The sequence below is a fragment of the Sus scrofa genome, chromosome 1 (genome assembly GCF_054392235.1).
Source record: "Sus scrofa isolate SSC_HxYL_T2T_F1_AM1 chromosome 1, Sscrofa_HxYL_maternal_Yorkshire_Landrace_v2.0, whole genome shotgun sequence".
In the NCBI taxonomy this organism is placed as follows: domain Eukaryota; kingdom Metazoa; phylum Chordata; class Mammalia; order Artiodactyla; family Suidae; genus Sus; species Sus scrofa.
This window is the reverse complement of record NC_139383.1, coordinates 74,468,870-74,491,584: the sequence shown is the minus strand read 5'-3', so window position 1 is coordinate 74,491,584 and position 22,715 is coordinate 74,468,870. Positions and strand designations below refer to the sequence as shown.

General features: G+C 36.6%; 1 protein-coding gene across 2 annotated transcripts in view; it reads left to right on the top strand.

Annotated features, from left to right (window-relative positions):
• Window positions 1–22,211, top strand: part of SNX3 (sorting nexin 3) — a 42,711-nt gene extending 20,500 nt beyond the window's left edge. For both annotated transcript variants that reach the window (XM_021090786.2, XM_021090785.2), the window contains exons 2-4: window positions 13,680–13,775; window positions 19,768–19,892; window positions 21,456–22,211. In XM_021090786.2, the coding sequence (XP_020946445.1) occupies window positions 13,680–13,775; window positions 19,768–19,892; window positions 21,456–21,561 (327 nt within the window). In that variant the 3' untranslated portion in view covers window positions 21,562–22,211. The remainder of the gene's footprint in view (window positions 1–13,679; window positions 13,776–19,767; window positions 19,893–21,455) is intronic.
• Window positions 22,212–22,715: the final 504 nt, after the last annotated feature.

Sequence of the window (22,715 nt, the reverse complement as noted above, 5' to 3'; positions counted from 1 at the left end):
CTACACCACAGCTCATGGCAACGCTGGATCCTTAACCCCCTGAGCGAGACCAGGGATTGAACACACAACCTCATGGTTTCTAGGCGGATTCGTTTCTGCTGCATCACAACGGGAACTCCTGTTGTTTGTTTTTAGCCTAGCTTCCTAGGAAGTCACTCTGGGATCAGAACAGCTTAGTGGTCAGCCAGTAACTGACTGGTCAGAGGTTGTGCCTAAACACCTTGAACTATTTATGTCCTTTTGCTAGTGGATTTGTATATAGGTTGGGGAATGAATTCAAAGTATAGGCAGGTTATAAGTTTGTTTCAGCTTTTACTTTGTGCCAGGTCTTCTCATGTCCATCTCTGTTCTGTATCTGTGAAAGACCTTATATTCAGTCACAAATGTGTAATATGTGACATTAATAGTTTTTCCTGAATAAATGCTTTTTGATTTATGTCTTCAGCCAATTTCCAGAGTCCTGATAGGTTTTTTGTTTGTTTGCTTTGCCTTTTTTTTTTTTTTTTTTTTTTTTGTCCTTTTAGGGCCGCACCCGCAACATATGGAGGTTTCCAGGCCAGGGGTCGAATCCCAGCTGTAGCTGCCAGCCTATGCCATAGCCACAGCCACGCCAGATCCAAGCTGTGTCTGTGACCTACACCACAGCTCACAGCAATGTCAGATCCTTAACCCACTGAGCAAGACCAGGGATTGAACCTGCGTCCTCATGGATGCTACTAGTCATATTCATTTTTGCTGAGCCACTAAGGGAACTCTGCAATAGGGTTGTTTTAACATGGTTTTTTTGTTTTGAGCCTCCCCATGTCATAAGGAAGTTCTTGAGCCAGAGATTGAATCTGAGCCACAGCTGCAACAGCAGCTGTGGCAATACCAGATCCTTAACCCGGTGTGCTGGGCTGGGAATCAAACCTGTGTCCCAGCGCTCCAGAGATACTGCCAATCCCATTTGCCACAGTGGAAACTCCATGGCTTTTTTTGTTTTTGTTTTTTTCTTTTTATGGTCACACCTGTGGCATATGGAAGTTCCCAACCTAGGGGCTGAATCAGAGCTGCGGCTGCCAGCTACACTCGCACCAATGCAAGATCCGAGCTGCATCTGTGACCCACGCTGAACCTTATGGCAATGTCAGATTCTTAACCCACTGAGTGAGGCTAGCCATTGAACCTGTATCTCATGGATACCAATTGGGTTCTTAACCCACTGAGCCACTCTGGGAACTCCATGTTTTGATCTTTGATTTTTTTTGGAGTGTCAGGCTTTACCAAGGTCCTTACCCCACCATTCCAGCATTTCCACCTTTTTATATTTGTTGACTGGAAAAAAAAATGCACAACCTAGAAAGTTGAGAATTATGTTTTATTTGGCAGACTTGCTGAGGACTTAAGCCAGGAGGCATCCTCTCAGATAGCCCTGAGGGACTGTTCCAAAGAGATAAGGGAGGACCCAAAATGTATAGGAGTTTTGCAACAAAAACTAAGTAATTAGAACATCAAAAGATTACTGTTAATTAAAGAAAAACAGACATGAGGTTAATAAATTTAGTGCTTTCTGTGTATGGGGAGATGCAAGCGTTTGGGCTCATTGAAATCATTCCTTTGATATGCACCATAACTATCTTGGGCCAGTATCTTGTTTTTCTCCATCCTGAATCCCCTCAGAGGGCACAGTGGCCGGCAGCTATGGTGGCTGATGGTTTGATGCCCACAACATCCTTTGTTTACTGATATGGCAGGGGACATTTTAATCCATATATTAAACTTTTAGGTTTCATAATTTGCATAAAAAAGATCTTTCTCGTATTATGCTTTTAATGTTAATGTATGGGTGCTCAGGAGCACTTAGCTCATTGCCCATAGTAATTGTTGAGATATTTATTAAATATTTAGTAGCATTTTTAGCCTTTTTTACTTAACATCTGTTTTGGGTCAGATGCTCTAACCATAGTGTTCCTTAAGAGCATGAATTTTGAACATGGGTAAGAATCCTTTCTCTTTCTGCCTGTTAGTAGACATGTGTCCTTGAACAAATTTCATAACTCCTCTTTTGAGTTTCTTTAGCCATAGAATGATACTTGAGAGGATTAAAGGTGAGATGTGGCATAGTGTTTGCACTACACTAAATATCCAAGAAGTGATCATATGTGCGAAGTAATAATAGTTCCTTTTTAATTGAGCTTAATGGCAGTATCTTCATTTTTTTGTCTTTTTAGGGCCACACCCTCAGCATATGGAGGTTCCCAGGCTAGGGGTCCATTCGGAACTGTAGCCGCCAGCCTGTGCCACAGCCACAGCAGTATGAGATCTGAGCGGCATCTGCAACCTATACCATAGCTCATGGCAATGCCGGATCCTTAACCCACTGAGCGAGGCCAGGGATCGAACCCATGTTCTCACGGATACTAGTTGGGTTTGTTAACTGCTGAGCCATGACAGGAACTCCTGCAATATCTTCATTTTAAAGATGCTGCAACTCAGATTTAGAAAAGGAAAATAACTTGACATGGTTGAGTTCTAGAGGAGAGCTTGAGCCCAGGTCTACTTGATTAATTTATCTCTTTTTTTTTTTTTTTTTTTTTTTTTTTGCTGCTTCCAAGGGTTAGAAATTGGGTTAGAAATTTATGATAAGCTTCTATTTTGCTAAGTCTACAATCATTAAGATTTGATTGTGGCCCAGGAACTTCTATATGCTGCAGGTGTGGCTGAAAAAGGGGGAAAAAAAAGTGAACAACAAAGAGTTTAAAACTTTTGAAAGTCTATGCACTTTTTTAGGTACCACATTTTTATATGTGAAATACTATCCTCTCAGTCTCTTGTTTAACATGATTCTACCAAAGTCAGATTAAGTTCTCTATTTCTGTGTAATAAAATATTGGTTATGTGATAAAATCCCCCAAAAGTCGATGGCTTAAAACAACAATTAGCATTCACTTTATCATAGCTTTACTTGGTCTTCTTGGACAGGTCTTAGAAGGGACAGCTTAACTCTTCTCCATGGTAGCTGCTGGAGTAGCTTGATTGGGACCGGAAGATTTATTTGTAAGATGACTCAGTTATATGGCTAGCTGATAAGTTGGTGCTAGCTACCATCTGGAAGATAAGCTGAGATTGTTGATCAGGTCCTGACTCTTCCTCTATGCGGATAGATTTAGAACAATGGTGGCTGGGTTCCAAGAGAGAATGTCTTTATGAACAGTCGTTCCAAGAGGACAAGTCCTATTGTAATTCACATGTATTTGCTAATATACCATTGATCAAAGGTACTCACATGGCCATACTGATACGGGAGAGGATACAGAAAGATACCAAGAGGCATTGTTGTAGGCCACCAAAATAATAACCTGCTAAAATCATGTACCCCCTCAGTTTGCAGTAAAGTAGCCTCTCTGGAGGACAGTTTGAAGCCTTAATATTCATAGCTTTTGGTGTAGTAATTTTATCTTTACGGCTTTGTCCTAAGAAAAGTATATAAATTCCCTGGATCTGTATTGAGCCTTCATCTAGCTCTCATCCATAGCATTTTGCCTAGGGTCAGATAGCTAGTTAATGCCAGAGTTCCAAAGCTGTATGCTTTAACCAGTGTATGATCTCTCATGTAGATGATGTCTATATACAATCATGTTAATGATCTCAAATGAGAAGCTAATATATTTAATAAAAATAAAATTTGTGTATATAAAAGTCTGCAAGGATGTATAGCTGGCCCTTGAACAACATGGATTTGAACTGCATGAGTCCACTTATTTGTAGATTTTTTTCAATAGTAAATAGTACAGTACTACAGGATCCATGGTTGGTTGAATCTGTGGATATGGAACTGCAAATATGGAGGAACCATGTATTCAAAGGGCCAACTATAAATTATACTCAGATTTTCAACTCTTGGGAGGATCAGTACCCCTAACCCCGGGGTTGTTCAAGGGTCGGGAGTATATCAAATTCACATATCTGCAAATGAGCATGTACCATTGTTCTAATTTTTTTGTAAGAGTAATTTTTATGAGCCTACCATGGAAACTTAACCTAATAGATTCATGTATATATGTTTTATGCCTATTTCATTTCCACCCTGATTACTCTAGTGCCGATTTCTACCCTTTTATCTAAGCATAAATTCCTATGAGGAATTATGATTATGACTGCTAAAGGCAATAAATCTTCTTTGCTCTCCTCCTTCCACCCCCTCCCCAGTTTTATGCTGTAAATATCTCTTAAGGAGGTTGTCTTTTTTAGATCCCTGTAGTCCATATGTGCCTGATAATGCATATATAGAAGTTTAGAGTACACTTACTGAATTAGTTTCTTAATATTCTTTCACTGGTTTCTACATCATAGTTTCACTTACAGTGACTTTGTATCCCATTTCCAGTTCATTGTCCTCATAGTTTTAGTTCCAAAGCATTATCCTTGAGGAGGTAAAATATTATTGCCTATATCTGTCCTGCCTAAACTAGAGTCACTGGTGACCATACAGATTCTTCAGTCTCCCCTTACCCTGTTTCACACTTAATAGTCTAGCACAGTAGTTTTTGACCCTGGCTGTACCCTAGAATCACCTAAAAATACTGATGTTTGGATTCCAACCCAGACTAATTGAATGAGATTCTCTAGATGAGGGCATTTGGAGTGTACGGGGATGGGAGTGTATTTAAAACTCTTGAGGTGATTCTTACAATTAGGCAAGTTGGAAACAGATGGAAAATAAGTTTACACTTTAAAAATTGTTCAAGAAAGGTCTTAATGGGCAGTTTTCTTTCAGCAGAAATCTGCAGAATTATGTACGTGTTCAATGAACTCTTTAAGAACAATTTTTCCTTTACGGTAGGATTATTAACACAAAAATCCATCAAAGCTTGCTACTAAAAACCTTGCATGAGCTCTCAAGTGAATCTTGTTGCCATTCATGAATGAAGACTATGGACAGAGTAGGAAAAGTATATGGAATTACTTGGTTTCTGCAGTAAACCAGTTGAGATAATTTCTTCTCTACTATTTCGGAAATTATACCATAAAGGATACTCCTTTTAAAATAATGGGAAATTGTATCACTGGAAGGCCATGTCCTTATTTTTTTAAAAAAGAAAGAAACTTAAACTAAATACCTTGGCTTAATGACAATCTACATTTCAAAGGTTTTACAGACTAAAAGCTTATTCTTCACTTAAATGACTTCTCCCCAGCCATACTTAGAGTTCATCTAGGTTATAAACCATATCTCCAGTTATTCATGCTGTTCCAGATTGGGTAAAACAAGTATCAAAAGTACTGAAGGGCGAGGTAATAGCTTAAGCACTTCTCAGCTTATCCTTTATCTCTAGATGTAGATATTTGGAGAAATGCAACCATTTAATGAGAACTGTAGTGAGGCATCCATTTACATCTCTTAGGATTGTTCAAATAGAGTATGGGCTATTGAGTATACTTTTGATGTCGTTGCCAGTCTCTTTTTTCAAATGTACACGTGACACTATCTGAAGAAATACTAGAAACACTTAGTAAACATTTTTCTAGTATCTCTTGTTAAGCTATATTCAGGAGACCACATTTTGAGGCTTGGTTTTCTGCTTAGCTATCAGTGAAAATCAGGTTTCATATAGGGTATCTGTGAGCTGCTGACTTTAATAGGTCAGCCTGTGTAAGTATGTAAGACCTAACTTTTTTGGAGACCAATAATATGGCCATTTCCTCTGCTTGGATGTGAAGGGAGCTCTTGTTTTAGAGTTCTCTGCCATGATTTCAGAATCTGTTCTTTTGTATATAATGTTCATTTTCATTCCTGATGATTTCACCCTATATGATTAGTAATGGGAAATGGCTGGTTTTTCTTTTATATAAATAGCAGTTTAAGAATATCAGTCATATAGGCATTTCTTATAACATTTCATCCCTTTGGAGTTTTGTTTCTGGTACATTATTAGGAAAAATAAGGAGTAACAAAATAATATTGAACAGATGGTTAGTCTTGTTCTTTTCTAGTTTTCTGAATGTCGAGGCATCTTATATAGTGATTTAGCCCATTACTTTTTCATAAGCTATGCAGAAGCTTGAGAATTGCCCTGAATTTTGTATAGGGCAAGTACAAATATCCATGGTTTTGTCCAAGTAGACTGTAAGTGTTAATTCTGTAAATCAACAAATTGTGAACATAATGTACTTGCACATCTGCGTTTTCACAATATATTTAGCAGAGAGTAGTGCTTTCCTCTAGTAAGCCAGTCTCTCTCCTAATGGTTAAAGTCAGCCAAACAACTTCACCTAAAAATGTGACTTCTCCAAGAAGAATTCATTTTTTGCTTTGACAGTTCTGTAAGTTATAAATTTAGCCGGGTAAATTCCAGATAACTCTAAATTTTATTATGAAGGGTAAGTGCAAGAATAAAAAAAAAAAAAGCTTTTAAAGAGGAAAAAGGTAACTTTACATTGGAGAAATCTGACTAACCTCACCTTAAACAAGTGGTCCAATAATGGGACAAGCTGACATCACGTGCCTTCTGATGTGGGGCACTGAGAAGGCTTCAATGTTCCTGCCAAAAATGAATGACATGAAACTGGTCATGAGGAAAAGGACAAACTCAAGTGTATAATACTTTTCAAATATCTGGCCTGTACTCTTTAAAATTGTCAATGTCTTGAATGGCAGAAGGACAGGAGGACTGCTCTGATTGAAGGAGACTAGAGAGATAACGAGGCATGTATAAAATAAGCTACAAGGATATATATATATAGATATGTCTAATATATCTATATATATATATAATACAGTACAGGGAATACAGCTAGTGTTTTATAATAACTTTATTTTTTCGCCCCTCCCATGGGACATAGAAGTTCCTGGGCTAGGGATTGAACCCATGCAGTGACCTGAGCCACTGCAGTGACAACACCAATCCTTAACCCACTGCACCACCAGGGAACTCTGTATTTAGCTTATATAGATTTTTTTTTGATAGGTAAGAAATAGATTTATTAAGATGGGATGCTTGTGAGAGATGCAAGTGGGCAGGCAAGGAGGCTCTGCCCTGAGGATTAGATGGACTACAATTTTTTCTTGGCTTATAATGATTAATAAAAGCATATTTTGAATGTGGAATAAAATAATATTTTTATAGGTTTTATGGATTCTAGGCAACCAACTTAACTTTTTGAGGGGCAGATAATTATTATTCTCTGCTTTTTATTTTTATTTATTTATTTTTGGCTGCACCCACGACATGTAGAAGTTCCTGGGCCAGAGATCAAACTTGCACCACAGCAGTGACAGTGTTGGATCCTTAACCTGCTGAGCCATCAGGGAACTTCTCTGCTTTTTAAATGTTAGTTTGGGCCATAGCCCTGACAAAGCTTTAAATTTTTGTTAATTTGAAGTTTCTCATTTATGTATGAGAGTTGATGTTAAGTTTTTTTAGGCGCCTATGTCTTTGCTTTGAAGAACTTTCCTAACTCCGTGAATGAAATTGAAAAGTCTAAAATAGACCAAAGTTTCTCAAGCTCACTTTAGCATTTACTAATAACTATACAAATAGCTGAAGGCTGTGGCTTAGTTTATAATAGTTCTTGCCTAATGATGGACTTTAGTTTTGCCTGTCTGTGGTCACTGTTCCTCAGATATTGTTATTTCATACTAATGACTGAGTTCAACACTTTTACCTGTTAGATGAAATGAACCACAGCAAGAGGAAAATAGTGGTTTCTAATTTATGCTCAACTTGAGTAACTAGAGTAACTTTTCCTAAAATTAGGAGTTTCCGAAAATATGAATTTAAGGATGAAAAAATATGAATGTAAGGATGAGAAAATAATCTTGCCTTTTAAGTTTCAAAAGTTTTAGTCACCTTAAAGTAAGATAGCCATAGTTAACTTATATTTAAATTTAACATATCAGCATTATTAATGGTAGTAATTTGATTTACATTTAATTTCAGAATTTGGCACTTTATTTCCCTCTGGATAAGTCAGAAACATTTTATTTATTTATTTTTGTCTTTTGTCTTTTTAGGGCCACACCCACGGCATGTGGGGTTCCCAGGCTAGGAGTCGAATCTGAGCTGTAGCTGCTGGCCTGTGCCACAGCCACAGCAACGCAGGATCTGAGCCGCATCTGCAACCTACATCACAGCGCACGGCAGTGTTGGATCCTTAACCCACTGAGCGAGGCCAGGGATCGAACCCACAACCTCATGGATACTAGATGGGTTGGTTAACCACTGAGCCACAACGGGAACTCCCAGAAACATTTAAAAAGATATCCAAAGTAAAACCTTTAAATTTTTACCATAATCTGCCTTAGTAGTCTGTCATTCTTCAAGCAGATAAAACTTAAAATTAGCTAGAACCAAGTTTAATGGAGTTCCCGTCTTGGTTCAGTGGTAAGGAACCCAATTAGTATCCCTGAGGATGCAGGTTCAGTCACTCAATGGGTTAAAGATCTGTTGCTTTGAGCTGTGGAGTAGGTAGCAGATGTGGCTCGGATCCTGCGTTGCTGTGGCTGTGGTGTAGGACTGGCAGCTGCAGCTCCAATTCAGCCCCTAGCCTGGGAATCTCCATATGCCACAGATGCAGCCCTAAAAAGCAAAAGAGTTTAAAAAATAAAACAAAATTAGCTAAACCAACGTTTTAAAAAAGGTATAATGATATATAACATTGTATTAGTCTCTGGTGTGCAGCATAATGATTTGATATTTGTATAAATTGTGAAATGATCACAATAAGTTAGTTGATATCCAGCATCATACATAGAAAATCTGTGCTTGGGTGATGAGAATAGAACTGTTTTCATGCTGCCCTTTACTATTACATGTAGCTAATCTGTTAAATTCATGGTAAACCTCTCTGGCTGTTTTTTTTTTTTTTTTTTTTTTCTTTCCAAAGATATTTTCCTATTCAGGGATGTTTATTAACTCCTCCTACCCACTCCTTTTCCTCATAGTCACAGGTTAGAATTATTTCCTAAATATACTTCTTTCTTCTCTGCGTGTAGCTCCCACTAATTTTACCATTCTTAAATGTCTTCCTTAGGTATGGCTGACGGCATGTTTAAAGAATACTGACCAAATCAAGTGTCATTTCCTTTCCTTTATGCTTCCTTTTATTTTTATTTTTTTAAAGAAGCTTTTGTCTTATTTTATTCTATTTATTGTCTTTTGTCCTTTTTAGGGCTGCACCCTCTGCATATGGAGGTTCCCAGGCTAGGGGTCAAATCCAGCTCACAGCAACGCTGGATCCCTAACCCATGAGGGAGGCCAGGGATCAAACCTGCGACCTCATGGTTCCTAGTTGGATTTTTCCACCACGCTCCCCTTATGCTTCTTTTTAAATTACACAAATGGTATCTCATTATGGATACTGTTCTGAAACTTTTTTTTTTTTTGGTAACAGCTGCACCTGTGGCATATGAAATCCCAGGTCAGGGATTGAATCTGAGCCATAGTTGCAACCTACACCACAATTGTGGCAATGCTGGGTCTGTTAACCCACTGCACTGGGCCAGTGATTGAAACTGTGCCTCAGCAGTGACCCAAACCCTGCAGTCAAATTCTTAACCCATGTGCCACAGCGGGAACTCATGAAACTTACGCTTAACACATCTCAGGTGGGTTTCCTGATCAGTCTGTGGTTGAGTGATATTTTGTAAAAGCTGTACAATCTTTCATTTTATATTTGTAACACTTTTATAAGATTTTTAGTTTTCTGGCCTTTTTTTTTTTGCTATTATATAAAACAATGCTAAAGTAAATTTTTAAGTACTGATACTTTTTTGTATATATGGAAATATTTGTAGGATTAATTCTTGGTGAAATTATTGGGCCAAAAGATATATGCATTTAAAAGAGTTATAGATGTCACCAAAACACCATCCTTAAAGGTTATGCCAGTTTTCACTGTCTTCAGCATTTTAGATGCCTATCTCTATCTTCACCATCGCTGGGCATTAACATTTAATACCTGCCTGTCTGATAAATGAAAATGGAATCTTACTGTTTTGGCTGGCATTTCTTGTGTGAGTGAAGTTGAATATTATTGATATAGTTTTTCTGTGTTCTGCCTGTTCTGCTTGTCAGGTTACTCATTTTTATCTTGATGATAAGGTTTTTTTGTTTTTTTTTTTTATGTCTTTTTAGAGCCTCACCCAGAGCATATGGAAGTTCCCAGGCCAGGGGTCGAATCACAGCTGTGGCTGCTGGCCTACACCACAGCCACAGCAACACCAGACCTGAGCCTGTCTGCGACCTATACCACAGCTGACAGCAATGCCGCCACATCCTTAACCCACTGAGCAAGGGCAGGGATCGAACCTGCATCCTCATGGTTACTAGTCGGTTTCCTTATCGCTGAGCCACAACAGGAACTCCTTGATGATACGTTTTTAAGTTCTTTACATTTTAATACAATTAATCAATTTGTTTTGTATTGTAGATATTTGTCTACAGTTTGTGGTCTTTCAACTTTGTTTACTATGTATGGTATTTTTAATTAACTTTTTGTATGCTTATCTTATAACCTAATAATATAAGTTTTAGAAGGTCCAGGACTGCATCTTGTTCATCATTATATTCACTGTTTTAGCTAGCAGTATGCCTTTTTAAAAATGTTCCCAAACCGTAGTAATAGTTGAATCCTCCCAAAACTGTAGGGAAAAAGAAATTACCCTTACTCTTTTGTCTTTAGAAAACCAAAATAGAGTATTTTATAAAGGTTAGGTAAACTGAAAGTGAGCAATCAACAGTGGTAGTTTAGTGGCTTAAACAAAAAATCTCAGCATCTTTCATTTGTATTTCGATCAAGTTGAATTGAAAGTCCTTGTGGTGATAGGGATAAGTTAGCAGGCACACTTCCCACTCTAAATGTAATGGGCAGATAATGCTAAGAATTACTTGACATGACTTTATCAAAACTCTAAAGCAGTCCTCATATAAAGAAATATATATATAGCCAGCTGAGAAAACTATGAGATTTTCCTAAGCTAGGATCCTTTTTAAATATATAATATAATCTATCAAACTATTAGCTAATCATAGAAAGGAATGGTCTTTTTCTCTCTCCCACTACTCTTCTATTAAAGTGAATCAGATATAATCATGATTGTGTCAAAAGTTCAAAAGGGAAAATGGAGGTAAAATGAGCTGAATTGGCGCTTTTCTCTCAACATTGTACCTGTAAGCTTGATATGTTGTTTCAGAGATTAACTTTATAGACTTCCGTACCCAGAAGTATGAAAATTCTTAGGGAACTCTTTTCACAAGCTTGATCTTAACATACTGAATAAAGAGAGCAGCTAATCCCTTTTGTAAAGTAATTTGAGAGGAGGGAATTCAGAATGTAAAATCTCACCTGCAGAAAACACTATTCTGTAAAGGCCTTTCTATCTTTAGACACTTACAAAGACTTAATATTTTAATGCGGAAGGGTGAACTTGGTTAAAAAGCCAGTGAGTGAAATTAGAGAGAAATAATCCAGTGCTTTCTTTCTGGGAATTACTATCCTGCTCTCCGGGGGACCTGATTTTATTCCCTGTGGGGAATGAGAATACCCCTCTCATACAGCAAGCCAGCATCTCTAAATATAAGCTTGACTTTTAGTATAATAAGAGTCTTGTTAGGTGCAATTTTGCTCTTAGTCATTAATACAATGAACAAATGTTGTGGTTACCTGGGAAAGAAAATTCAAGTGCTTTTAAACCTCCTTTGAGATTTGGTTTCATGCTTGAAACCTATACAGTGTTATGCCCAATAGCGTCTGTAGAAAATTCTAAGCTGTAAGGTATACAACATAGAGAAGTTAATACACGGAAAAAAATCTAAACCACTACAAAACGGGTTTAAGGTCCTGAATAAAAAGCTTTTCTTTTGCCAAATGACACTTAGTAATGGCATTTAGTTTAACAAATGATTGGAATTTTCTTAGGGGTAAATTTTACATGATGATGATGATGTCCCTGAAGGACCAGTCTTTCCTTCTGGTGGCACTTTATCTTTTCAGCTTTAAAACAGTTTGACATTCTACAAGTGCAAAGACCAAATTAAAGACAAAATAGAATGTGAGGGTATATAGTATTAAATAGCATTTTCAATATGGTACGGCATTAATTGTGTTAGGTCATTTCTGTCCCCTAACACTTTGTGTTATTATGTGCATTTTAAAATACATTTTTGGTTATAAACTTGTGGTATACAGCTTCTGCTAATAGTCTTTAATCATAAACCATTTTAAATTATATTTGGTAGTTATTTTTTCTTTTTAATAGGGATCAGCAAAAGATAATAGAAATCTTCTTTAAGTTTAGAATTTGACTGGGAGTTTCCTGGTGGCCTGGCAGTTAAGGATCTGACGTTGTCACTGCTGTGGCGCAGGTTTAATCCCTAGCCTGGGAACTTCCAAATGCCATGAGCACAGCCAAAAAAAAAAAAAAAAAAAAAAAGAATTTGACAGAGGTGGTCTTTCCATTTTGTAAAGAACAGTCTTCCATTCTGATGTAACCTCAAGGTCCTAGGTTTATGTTTTTAGTTCCTAAGCTTGTTCTCATCCTGTAAGCTCTGGATCGATGGCCCTTACCCAATGTATATGACTCCTAGTTTCCTGCTGGTAGCATTTCACTCTTTCCCTGCTATTACTTTTCTTTTTTCTTTGTTAAAAAATTTTATTTATTGGGAGTTCCCATCATGGCTCAGTGGTTAACGGATCCTTTGTTGCTGACCCTAGCCTGGGAACCTCCATATGCCACAGGTGCGACCCTAAAAAAAGAAAGACAAAAAAAAAAGTGTTTTTTTTTTTTAATTTATTTTTGTCTTTTTAGGGTCACACCTGCAACATATGGAAGTTCCCAGACTAGGGGTCCAGTCGGAGTGGCATCTGTCAGCCCATGCCATAGCTGTGGTAATGATGATCCTTAACCCAATGAGTGAGGCCAGAGAGCAAACCCACATCCTCATGGACACTGCTTGGGTTCTTAACCCACTGAGCCACAATGAGAATGCAACAAGATTTTTTTTTTTCTGTTTTCTTTTTAAGAAGACTATTAAGAATAATTTGTTTTTTTCATTATAAAACATGTAATTTCATAATAACAAAATATTTTGTATTTCATCTCAAAGTAGTTAACATCTCTTTCCCCATGAGCATTGTATACTAAACTGTATCTAAACTGGATAGCAGTCAGAGCTAGCTTCATCTCCTATTCAGTTAACATTTTTGCAGGTCACTGAAATAGGAAAAAAAAAAAAAAAGACTTAGATTTATGTAACCTCAGGCGGAATGACATCCCAAAAAAAACATATGCATTATATTTTATTTATGTTTTCCCTTTTTGGCCAGCTGTGACACATGGAGTTCCCTGGCCACGGGTTAGATTGGAGCCACAGTCTCCACCTAAGCCATAGCTGTGGCAATGCCAGATTCTTAACCCACTGTGCTGGGCTGGGGATCGAACCTCTCAAGCACTCCCAAGACTCTGTCAATCCCGTTGCATCACAGTGGGAAGTCTCAGGCATGCATTTTGAAAGTTGTATACTAGTATAAATGCCATACTTTTTTTTAATGGCCAAGTTTTATTGGAGGTAAAATGTCATCTTAATAATGTTACGCTTTTCTTCAGGTAGCTAGGCATATTATCAGACAGATCACACACACACTTTTTTGAAGTCCCTGTAACATGCTTCAACTTAAGAATGACTGTTTGTTTGTTTCAGACAAATCTGCCTATTTTCAAGCTGAAGGAATCTACCGTTAGAAGAAGATACAGTGACTTTGAATGGCTTCGAAGTGAATTAGAAAGAGAGAGCAAGGTAAGAATTATTTGTAATGTAACTTTAAAGCAAAACATTCCAAATTTTAATGTTTAAGGGCTCTCAGGAAAATTATCTTTAATTAAGTAGGTAAAAGCAAATACATTTTTTTGAATAATTCAATTCATTTTACTTTATAGGCGATGGGGCAAGTGTGTAATTTTTCTTTAGAACTCTTCCTTTTCATGTCTACTTTAGTGCCCCAGTTGAGGCCTTTGCTGACTCACACTTAGATAACACTTACTTAGAACTTTCTTGCTGTTACTTCCTTCTGTTTCCTCATCTTCCTTGTCTGCCTTCCCTCCACCCCCGACCTTGCTAAATTTCTCTTCCTCAATACATCTCCTGTGTCAGTATATTTCTAATTTTTTTATTGACTCAATACATTTTAAAAAATCATCACACATTATATATAACATAAGTTTCATAAACCAGTACTTACCTTACTCTGTACCATAAGTACTGATATTCCTCAGATTAGCTTTTTAAATGATGGCCATGATCTGCTAATGTGTTGCTACCCGAAGTTTTAGAACAGTGTTGTATATCTTGGTAAGAATTGTCTTCTCTTAAAACTTGGTGGCTTTGGCTGCAACATAGAACAAGTTCTTATTCTAATGTCCTCTATTTCAGCCCTATGTCAGAATGACATCTATGACATAGAGTCATGAAAGGGCATGGTACACTCAGAATGACAAAAAATTACCTTGTGACTACGGTGTAGTAGGTTAAAAAGCGGGTATGCTAGGAACCCTAAGGTAGGGTAAGGTTGGCTTATGCTCTCTTCCAAAGTGTAGTAAGCTAGAAATGGAAGGAAAACTTCCTTAAGCAGTTAAAGGTGATTGGATACAATAGCAGCATACACAGATCATAGCATTCCATCAAACAGGGAAGAACATTTTACTCAAAAGAATATCCAGGTATAAAATACTTAGAAGTAAAACCGTAAATATAAAACTCATGTAAAGAAATCTTTAAAATTTAATTGAAAGACAAAAAGAAGACCCTAATAAACAGAAATACGATATTCCTAGTTTGGAATATTTACTTTTGAAAATTCATTTACATTATAAACATTTGAGAGCTCATTCTTTGTGATCTTTGAGTTACATGGAGCTGTGAACAAATTAAGGTTCCCACTTTTATGGGTAAGTTGGGGTAGTGGTGAAAGGAGACCAAAAAAAAAAAAAAAAAAAGATTTATAGTATGTTAGATGGTAATGTGCTCTACAAAACAAAATTAAGGGAAATAGGGAGTGCAAGGAGAGCTTTATCCTCATTTGAGGTAGCTTTTTAGCAGTAGACCTGATGGAAATAAGGCAGTACCTCCTAACTTATTTATAGATTTTTAAAAATTTTAATAGAAAACTTAATGTCACTCTTTAAAATTTTGCAGATTTATATAGAACTTTAGAATCAGAATAGCCAAAAATTATTTTCAACAATAATTGAGCACCTGCAGACATCAGACCATATGTTAAGACTGGTAATTAACAGTGTGGTGTTGCTTTAGGGACGTGTAAATCGATGACGAGCAGGATGTCAAAGAATTTAGAAGCTGACCGTGTGTTTATTGGAACATTGTCAGTTAGTGAGGAAAGTAATTAATACTTAGTTAAATGGGGTTGAAACATTTGGCCATTTAGGAATAAACTCACTGTATATAAATTATAGATGGTGTGAAGATTTAAATGTATAAAACAAGTTAGGAAAGTTTGGGGTAACAAAAAAATTTTTATGACCATAGGAAAAGTGTCTTTTTTTCTAGCTTTATTGATATTTTTGGCAGATAACATTGTGTAAGTTTGTTATGTAACAGTGATTTGATATATGTATATATTGTGAAATGATTACCATAATAAGGTTTGTTAATACTTCTGTCACTTTAGATAGGGAGTTTTTGTTTGATTCTTTTTTTTTTCTTTTCTTTTTTAGGCTGCACCCACGGCATATGGAAGCTCCCAGGCTAGGGGTAACATCGGCGCTGCAGCTGCCAGCCTACACCATAGCCACAGCAACGCCAGATCCAGGCCGTGTCTGGGACCTACACCACAGCTCTCGGCAACGCCAGATCCTTAACCCACTGAGCAAGGCCAGGGATCGAACCTGCAACCTCATGGTTCCAAGTCGGATTCGTTTCCACTGCGCCAAGATGGGAACTCCTAGTACAGTATAATCTTGTTAATTGTAGTCACCATGCTGTTGAACCATAGATTTTCAGAACTTACTCATCTTTTAACTGTAAGTTTGTATCCTTTGACCACTGTCTCCCCATTTTCCCCACCTCTTACCCTGAAAACCAGTGGTTGTTCTACTATTTTTTTCTATGATTATGACTTTTTTTAGATTCCACAAATAAGTGAGATTATACAGTATTTGTCTTTTTCTCTCTGATTTATGAGAAAAAGTTTGATATGATTTTGGCTTTGCTTCCTGGCACACTGGAGTGTTAAATAAGCATTTCATGAATTTTAGGACATTTTAATCACTCTATAAGAGAAACCCCATACCCATTTAGGAATCAATACCAATTTCACCTCCAACTCTTCCTCACCCAACCATAAACAACCACTAATCTACTTTCTCTATAGATTTGCTGGTTCTGGACATTTCATATAAATAGAAGCATAAAATACGTAGTCTTTTGTGTTTGACTTCTTTCATTGAGCTTGTTTTCAAGGTTCATCCTCTTGTATCATTAATCACTATTTCATTTCTTTTTATTGTCCCAAAATATTCTTTTGTATGGATAGATCACATTTTCTTTATCCATTTATCATTGGCAGACATCTGGGTTGTTCCTTCTTTTTGACTATTGTGAATAATGCTGCAGTGAACATTTGTGTACAGATTTTTGCCTAGACATAGTTTTTGTATCTTTGGAGTATATACCCAAGAGTGGATTTACTGGGTCATGTGATAACTGTGTTTAGCCTGTTGGGGAACTCTCAGGCTATTTTCAAAAGCAGCTATACCATTTTTACATTCCCACCAACAATGTCTGAGAGTTCCACTTTCTCCACATCCTCACCAACACTTACTATTATTGATTTCTTTATTATAGCTATCATATAGTGTGTGTGAAGTGGTATATCATTGTGGCTTTCATTATCCTCATGGCAAATGATGATGATCATCTTGTCATATACTTAGCAGCCTTTTATATATCTTGTGTAGAAATACATTTTTTTAGATCCTTTGCCCATTTAATTTTCTTTTATTACTGAATTATATCTAGAATATGTATTTTTTAAAAACAACTCTTACGTCCCTTATTGGATTTACAATTTGCAAATCTTCTCCCATAATGTGCATTGTTTTCACTTGATGGAGTCCTTTGAAGCACAATACTTCATTTTTAACATGAGACCGTTTAATTATTTGGGGCATTTAACCTTTGTGAAAGTTGTACTTATATTAGAATTGCTAAGAACAATTAATTGTTTTATATATTAGTACTTTTAATTAAGATCTGTTATACTGGATTAGAAAGTGGGTGATTTATTGTGTTTACTGGTCATTATGGTTAAATGAGCTTTTAAATCAGTATGTTTCATTTTATTATTCTGGCTAAATATCCTCCTGTCTCCTTCATGCCCCACATACACGTCATCAGATTCATGACTTTTAAATTGATCTTTTCAGACTATTTAAGCAAAAACAATTTGATGTTTAAGATCCTCGAGATCTTTGGAGTTTCCGTTGTGGCACAGTGGCTAACAAATTGACTAGGAACCATGAGGTTGCGGGTTCAATCCCTGGCCTTGCTCAATGGGTTAAGGATCCAATGTTGTCGTGAGCTGTGGGGTAGGTTGCAGACACCATTCAGATCCCTCGTTGCTGTGGCTCTGGCATAGGCCAGTGGCTACAGCTCCGATTAGACCCTAGCCTGGGAACTTCCATATGCCGTGGGAGCGGGCCTAGAAAAGGCAAAAAGACAAAAAAAAAAGATCTTCGAGATCTTAGCTGGACAAACCAGGTGATTATTTAATCCTGTTGCTTACAGCATCACTAACCATTGATGACTATTTTGAATATTAGTAAGAATGTATCTCTGTATTAATCTTAAATTTCATGCTAAATTTTACCCTGAACTGATGGTGGTCATTATTCAGTGGTCATTATTCAGTGCGCTGATTCTATATTCCATTTTTTATTTTTTATGTGTTTATTCATTTATTTATTTACAGCCACACCAGCATGTGGAAATTCCCGGCCTAGAGGTTGAATCAGAGCTGCAACTGAGGCATACGCCCAAGCCACGGAAAACACCAGATCTGAGCTGCATCTGTGACCTACACTGCAGCTTGCAGCAACACTAGATACTTTACCCATTGAGCCAGGCCAGGTGTTGAACCTACATTCTCACAGACACTATGTTGTGTTCTTAACCCACTGAGCCACAATGGGAACTCCTAGATTCCCTTTTTTATAATAACTTTATAGATACAGATATCCCTGCTCATCTTACAGCTATTCTGCTGGAGCTCAGTGATCATGAGTGATCATGTTTTTCAGTTTTCAGTTCCCTGCAACTTGACAAATACTAATATAGGGAAGAGATTGAAAAAATACTAAGAAACTTAGTATTTTTAGAAAGATAAATCTTTAGGTGTCTTAATCATTTGGGTCATCTGAGGAGAGTAGATCCAGGAAAGAATTATAAAGTTTATTTTGGGCATTTGATTTTTTATTTCTTTTTTGCTCTTTGTTTTTTGCTTATCTATATGAAGTTGTGTTGATCTTTCCTGTTTTTACCTTGTTGAGCTATTGTTTTAGGATAGAAACTGCATCAAGGGTTTTAGGTTTTACTTCTTGGAATAAATATAATTTTATTACTATGTTTATATTTCTCCTTATTTGAATTGTTTGCCCACACCTTTTCTCTGTTTTAATGTAAGATAAGGATTCAGCTAAATGGTTAGTCATCTAACAGATATTTGGGCTTAACTGTAAGACGCCTGAGACAAGGTCCTTGATTTGAAGGCATTAATAGCATAGATTGGTGGTTCTCTACCAGGGGCAGCTTGTCCCCAAGGAGACATTTTGACAGTGTCTAGAGATCATTGTTATTCTAACAGCTGTGGGGTGCCTACTGGTGACATCTAGTGAGTGGAGGCCAAGGATGCTGTTGAATACATACATACTTTTCTGCAGTGTACAAGAAACCCACTCCCCTTCCCAGTTCAAAGAATTATCTAGTTCAAAATGTTAATAGTGCCATGGTTGAGAAACCTTGGGATAGAGAACCCAACTGTCCTGTGAAATAAATAGCTAAGTGCTATTTAATTGAAACAAATATTTGAGCTCAGGTAATTACCAGAAAAGGGAGATCAGTCATAAGTTGTCACTAGAGGATAGTTAGGCTGTAACAGGGAAAATTTGGGATGTTCCTTTAGTGTGGGAAGGAAGAAATGATGGGTACTTGGGGAAGGATAGGATAGTGGGATTGGAAGAAAGTTGACATGTTTCTTAGCCTAGGAAATGGAAGAGTGGCAACAAGTAGAGTCAATTATTTTGTCATAACCTCAAACACAAGTATGAAAGATTATATCCAAATTGAGATGGAAGAAATTAACCACAAAATTCTTGTCTGACCATGCTAGAGAGAATATTGTTGATGTTTTATTGCTTCATTTAATTGAGAGTTTGTGTTTGATCTCTTTGGTTACCATTGTGAAAAAGCATTGTCTTTCCCAAGTGACATCAGAACTGTCTGAGGGGCATGGTAACCTTTATTTTGTATTCTTGTGCTTTGGTGAGTCCAGGAAAAATGAAATAAGCTACAGGCCCTACCATTGAAGAGCTTTGGTCTAATGGACTGTTCTGGCATTTTGGTTATCTTGCCTCCAAAACATTGAATCTTTTTTAAGTGTATTTTTTTAAACTAGTTTAACAGTAAGATGGCTCTCATAGCTCTCATCTTTGTGTTATGCTCTGTAAACTTTTCCAACTCAGCAAGCATGTTCAAGAACTTTCCTTACCTGTTTTAGGTTGTAGTTCCCCCACTCCCTGGGAAAGCATTTTTGCGTCAACTTCCTTTTAGAGGAGATGATGGAATATTTGATGACAATTTTATTGAAGAAAGGAAGCAAGGGCTGGAGCAGTTTATAAACAAGTAAGTGCTTTCTGTTCCTTAAGATGTAAGAGTGAATAGTGTTCTGAGATGACTAGGTGACTGCTGGTAATTTAGATTTCAGACTGAACTGTAGTAATTCCTTTTGGTCAATTCCTAACTTTTTATATCATTTAAACAAAGTAAAAATATATAACAAGTTGAATATCATGTGATAAATATTAATACTCTTGAGTGATTGATATGAGTATCTTTGTATTGACCTAAGTTTTGTATTTGTTTTTCATGGTTAATTTATGCAAATTACATTTAAAATTACAGCATTTAAGAAACACAGTTTTACTTATGATTCTTTCTGATTTAAGGTATGTTCTAGCATGGAACAATAAAACCTACAATACACTTGAAATCATTTTGTCTGATTGCAGATGTAGGAGGTGTTGTCAACATGTCTTTGTGTAAGCGTGCACATTTAAACTTTTCATGGCCAAATCTTTTGAAAACATAAGAAGATTGGTATTGTTCATCTTTTACTTTAGAAACTTGGTGGCAGCATGTAGAAGTTCCTGGGCCAGGGATTGAACCTGCACCACAGCAGTGACAATGCTAATCCTTAACCCAATGAGCCATGAGGGAACTCCTACTATAGAAATTTTTAATAAGCTCAGACCCTAGCTTTTGATTTTATTCCTATTTGAAATATAGCCATTTTTTAAAAGCCAAAGTGATCAGAAGAGTTATGCCTGGAAAGGGCTCACTATAATTGTGCATTGGCTGTAAGTTTGCCCAGATAAAGTCAACTCCTAGATGATATGATATGGTTGTGTGAGCTTATTTATTAACGACACTTTAATTTTTATCTAGTAATTTGAAGATCTGTGAGTGGTCAACAAAGGGGAAAGTTATACAAAGCCTTTAACTTTTAGTCTTCTACTGTAGCATGTAGCACACAACCTTTGTTGTCTTCTAATGAACATACCTTTTTTTTTTTTGGAGAAGGTAGTGCTAGCTTGGATGGTTTTTTTTTTTTTTTTTTTTTTAAATTCTAAAATAGAAGTCTTGTTGCCCAGTCTGATCTTGTGTTTAGTCTAATGGAGACCTTTTAAAAGCAAAACAAGCAAAAAAAACAAAAAAACAAAAACCCAAACCAACCCGGGGTAGGGGGGGGTTGGGGAACAATGGATATTTGTGCCTGTTTCTTAGTATTTGGGGTTTTTATTGAACTTCATTGTATTTCTAATTCTAATGCTATTTCTTTTCCTTCAAAATGGATTCTTAGAATCAATGACATCGTTTCACTTTTAACATGAAAATTCATTTAGGTTTCTTATGAATAAACCAACTAATATGTAAAGAAGTCAACTGAGTACATATACCAGAGGCAATGCAAAGCTAGTGATTTAATGTTTTTTTCCTAAACTACCCTTGTGAATCAAAGGAAAGAAAATATACTCTTAGTTGATAGACCATAGCTTTATGGGCAGCCCAGAATAACACTTGTTACTACTAAATTGTTCATGCTTCCTAACCATAAAATGTGTATGTTTGTTACCCCTCCCCTACTTTTATAAAATACGGGACTGAATTTGTATTTTTTATTCCTAGGGTCGCTGGTCATCCTCTGGCACAGAATGAACGTTGTCTTCACATGTTTTTACAGGATGAAATAATAGATAAAAGCTATACTCCATCTAAAATAAGACATGCCTGAAATTGGCAAGAAGGGGCAAAAAAAACTTTCCATGACTATTAATGATTCATATGCACCAGTGAAGAAGTTCTAACTAACTTTAGCATGCTGCACAAAAACTGGTATAACATGCCTTCAGTATACTAACACTCATATGCTCAGTTTTGTTTTGTTTTGTTTTGGCAGTTGACGAGAAGTTAATTTGCTATAGTGAAAAATCCCTCATTCCAGCCTTTCTATATAAATAGCTCTTCCTTGCTGTTTTAATGTGGTTCACGCTGTAGCTTCACAAGCCTGTTACTCCAGTATAATCTGCAGTGTCCTAACTAAAGTTACTGACTTGGTCTTACCTACAGTTTTTGTGTCATGTTTGCTTTTTGAATCTGATTAACTAGAATATCTCTCTTATCCCCTTTTTAATATGTGGTGTCACTTGACCTAATTTATGTGTGGAAGCACTACGCATTGGTTTCCTGTACCCTACATGTAAGAGACACATTTGAGTGCAGAAAGTATCTCCCTTCAGGCTTGTAATACCCTTCACATGGAAGATCAATGAGGGAAATCTTTATATTCTGTATAAAAACAAAATCAAATTTATATACTAAAATCATTTGTCTAAAAATTTAAGTTGTTTTCAAATAAAAATAAAAATGCATTTCTGATATGCACTGATTGTGTTGTGTCCGGCTTTTCTTTTCTCCCTTTAGAAGGCTTTCCTACTTAACTCACTTGTTGAGAGGGATTATTTACTAATTATATACTTCTCATTCCTGTAACTCCATTCCCCTTTAAACAGTGGTGATATCAAATATGCTACTACCCTTTGAATGGGGGTGTTTTCTTTTCCACAACAAAAAAAAGTGATGTACTTAAAAAAGCATTCCTTAAAGCTTACTGAGTCGTTATGAAGCACTTTGTGTATTTGGAAAACGCTTTATAATCTCAAGTCATTCTTTTCAAAAGGCCTTTTAAGATAAGCCAATAGCATGCCTCCTATTTTTCAGAAGAATTTTTTTTTTTTTTTTTTTTTTTTTTGTAGCCCATCTGAGTGACTTGTTTAAACAAACTTAGCAAGGGGGTAATAACCCTTTCCTTAGTCAGCAGATTCACATTTTCCCTCTAACTTGGTTTAGGATGGTGGCACGCTTTCTTCTCTTTAACCAAGGGAGAAG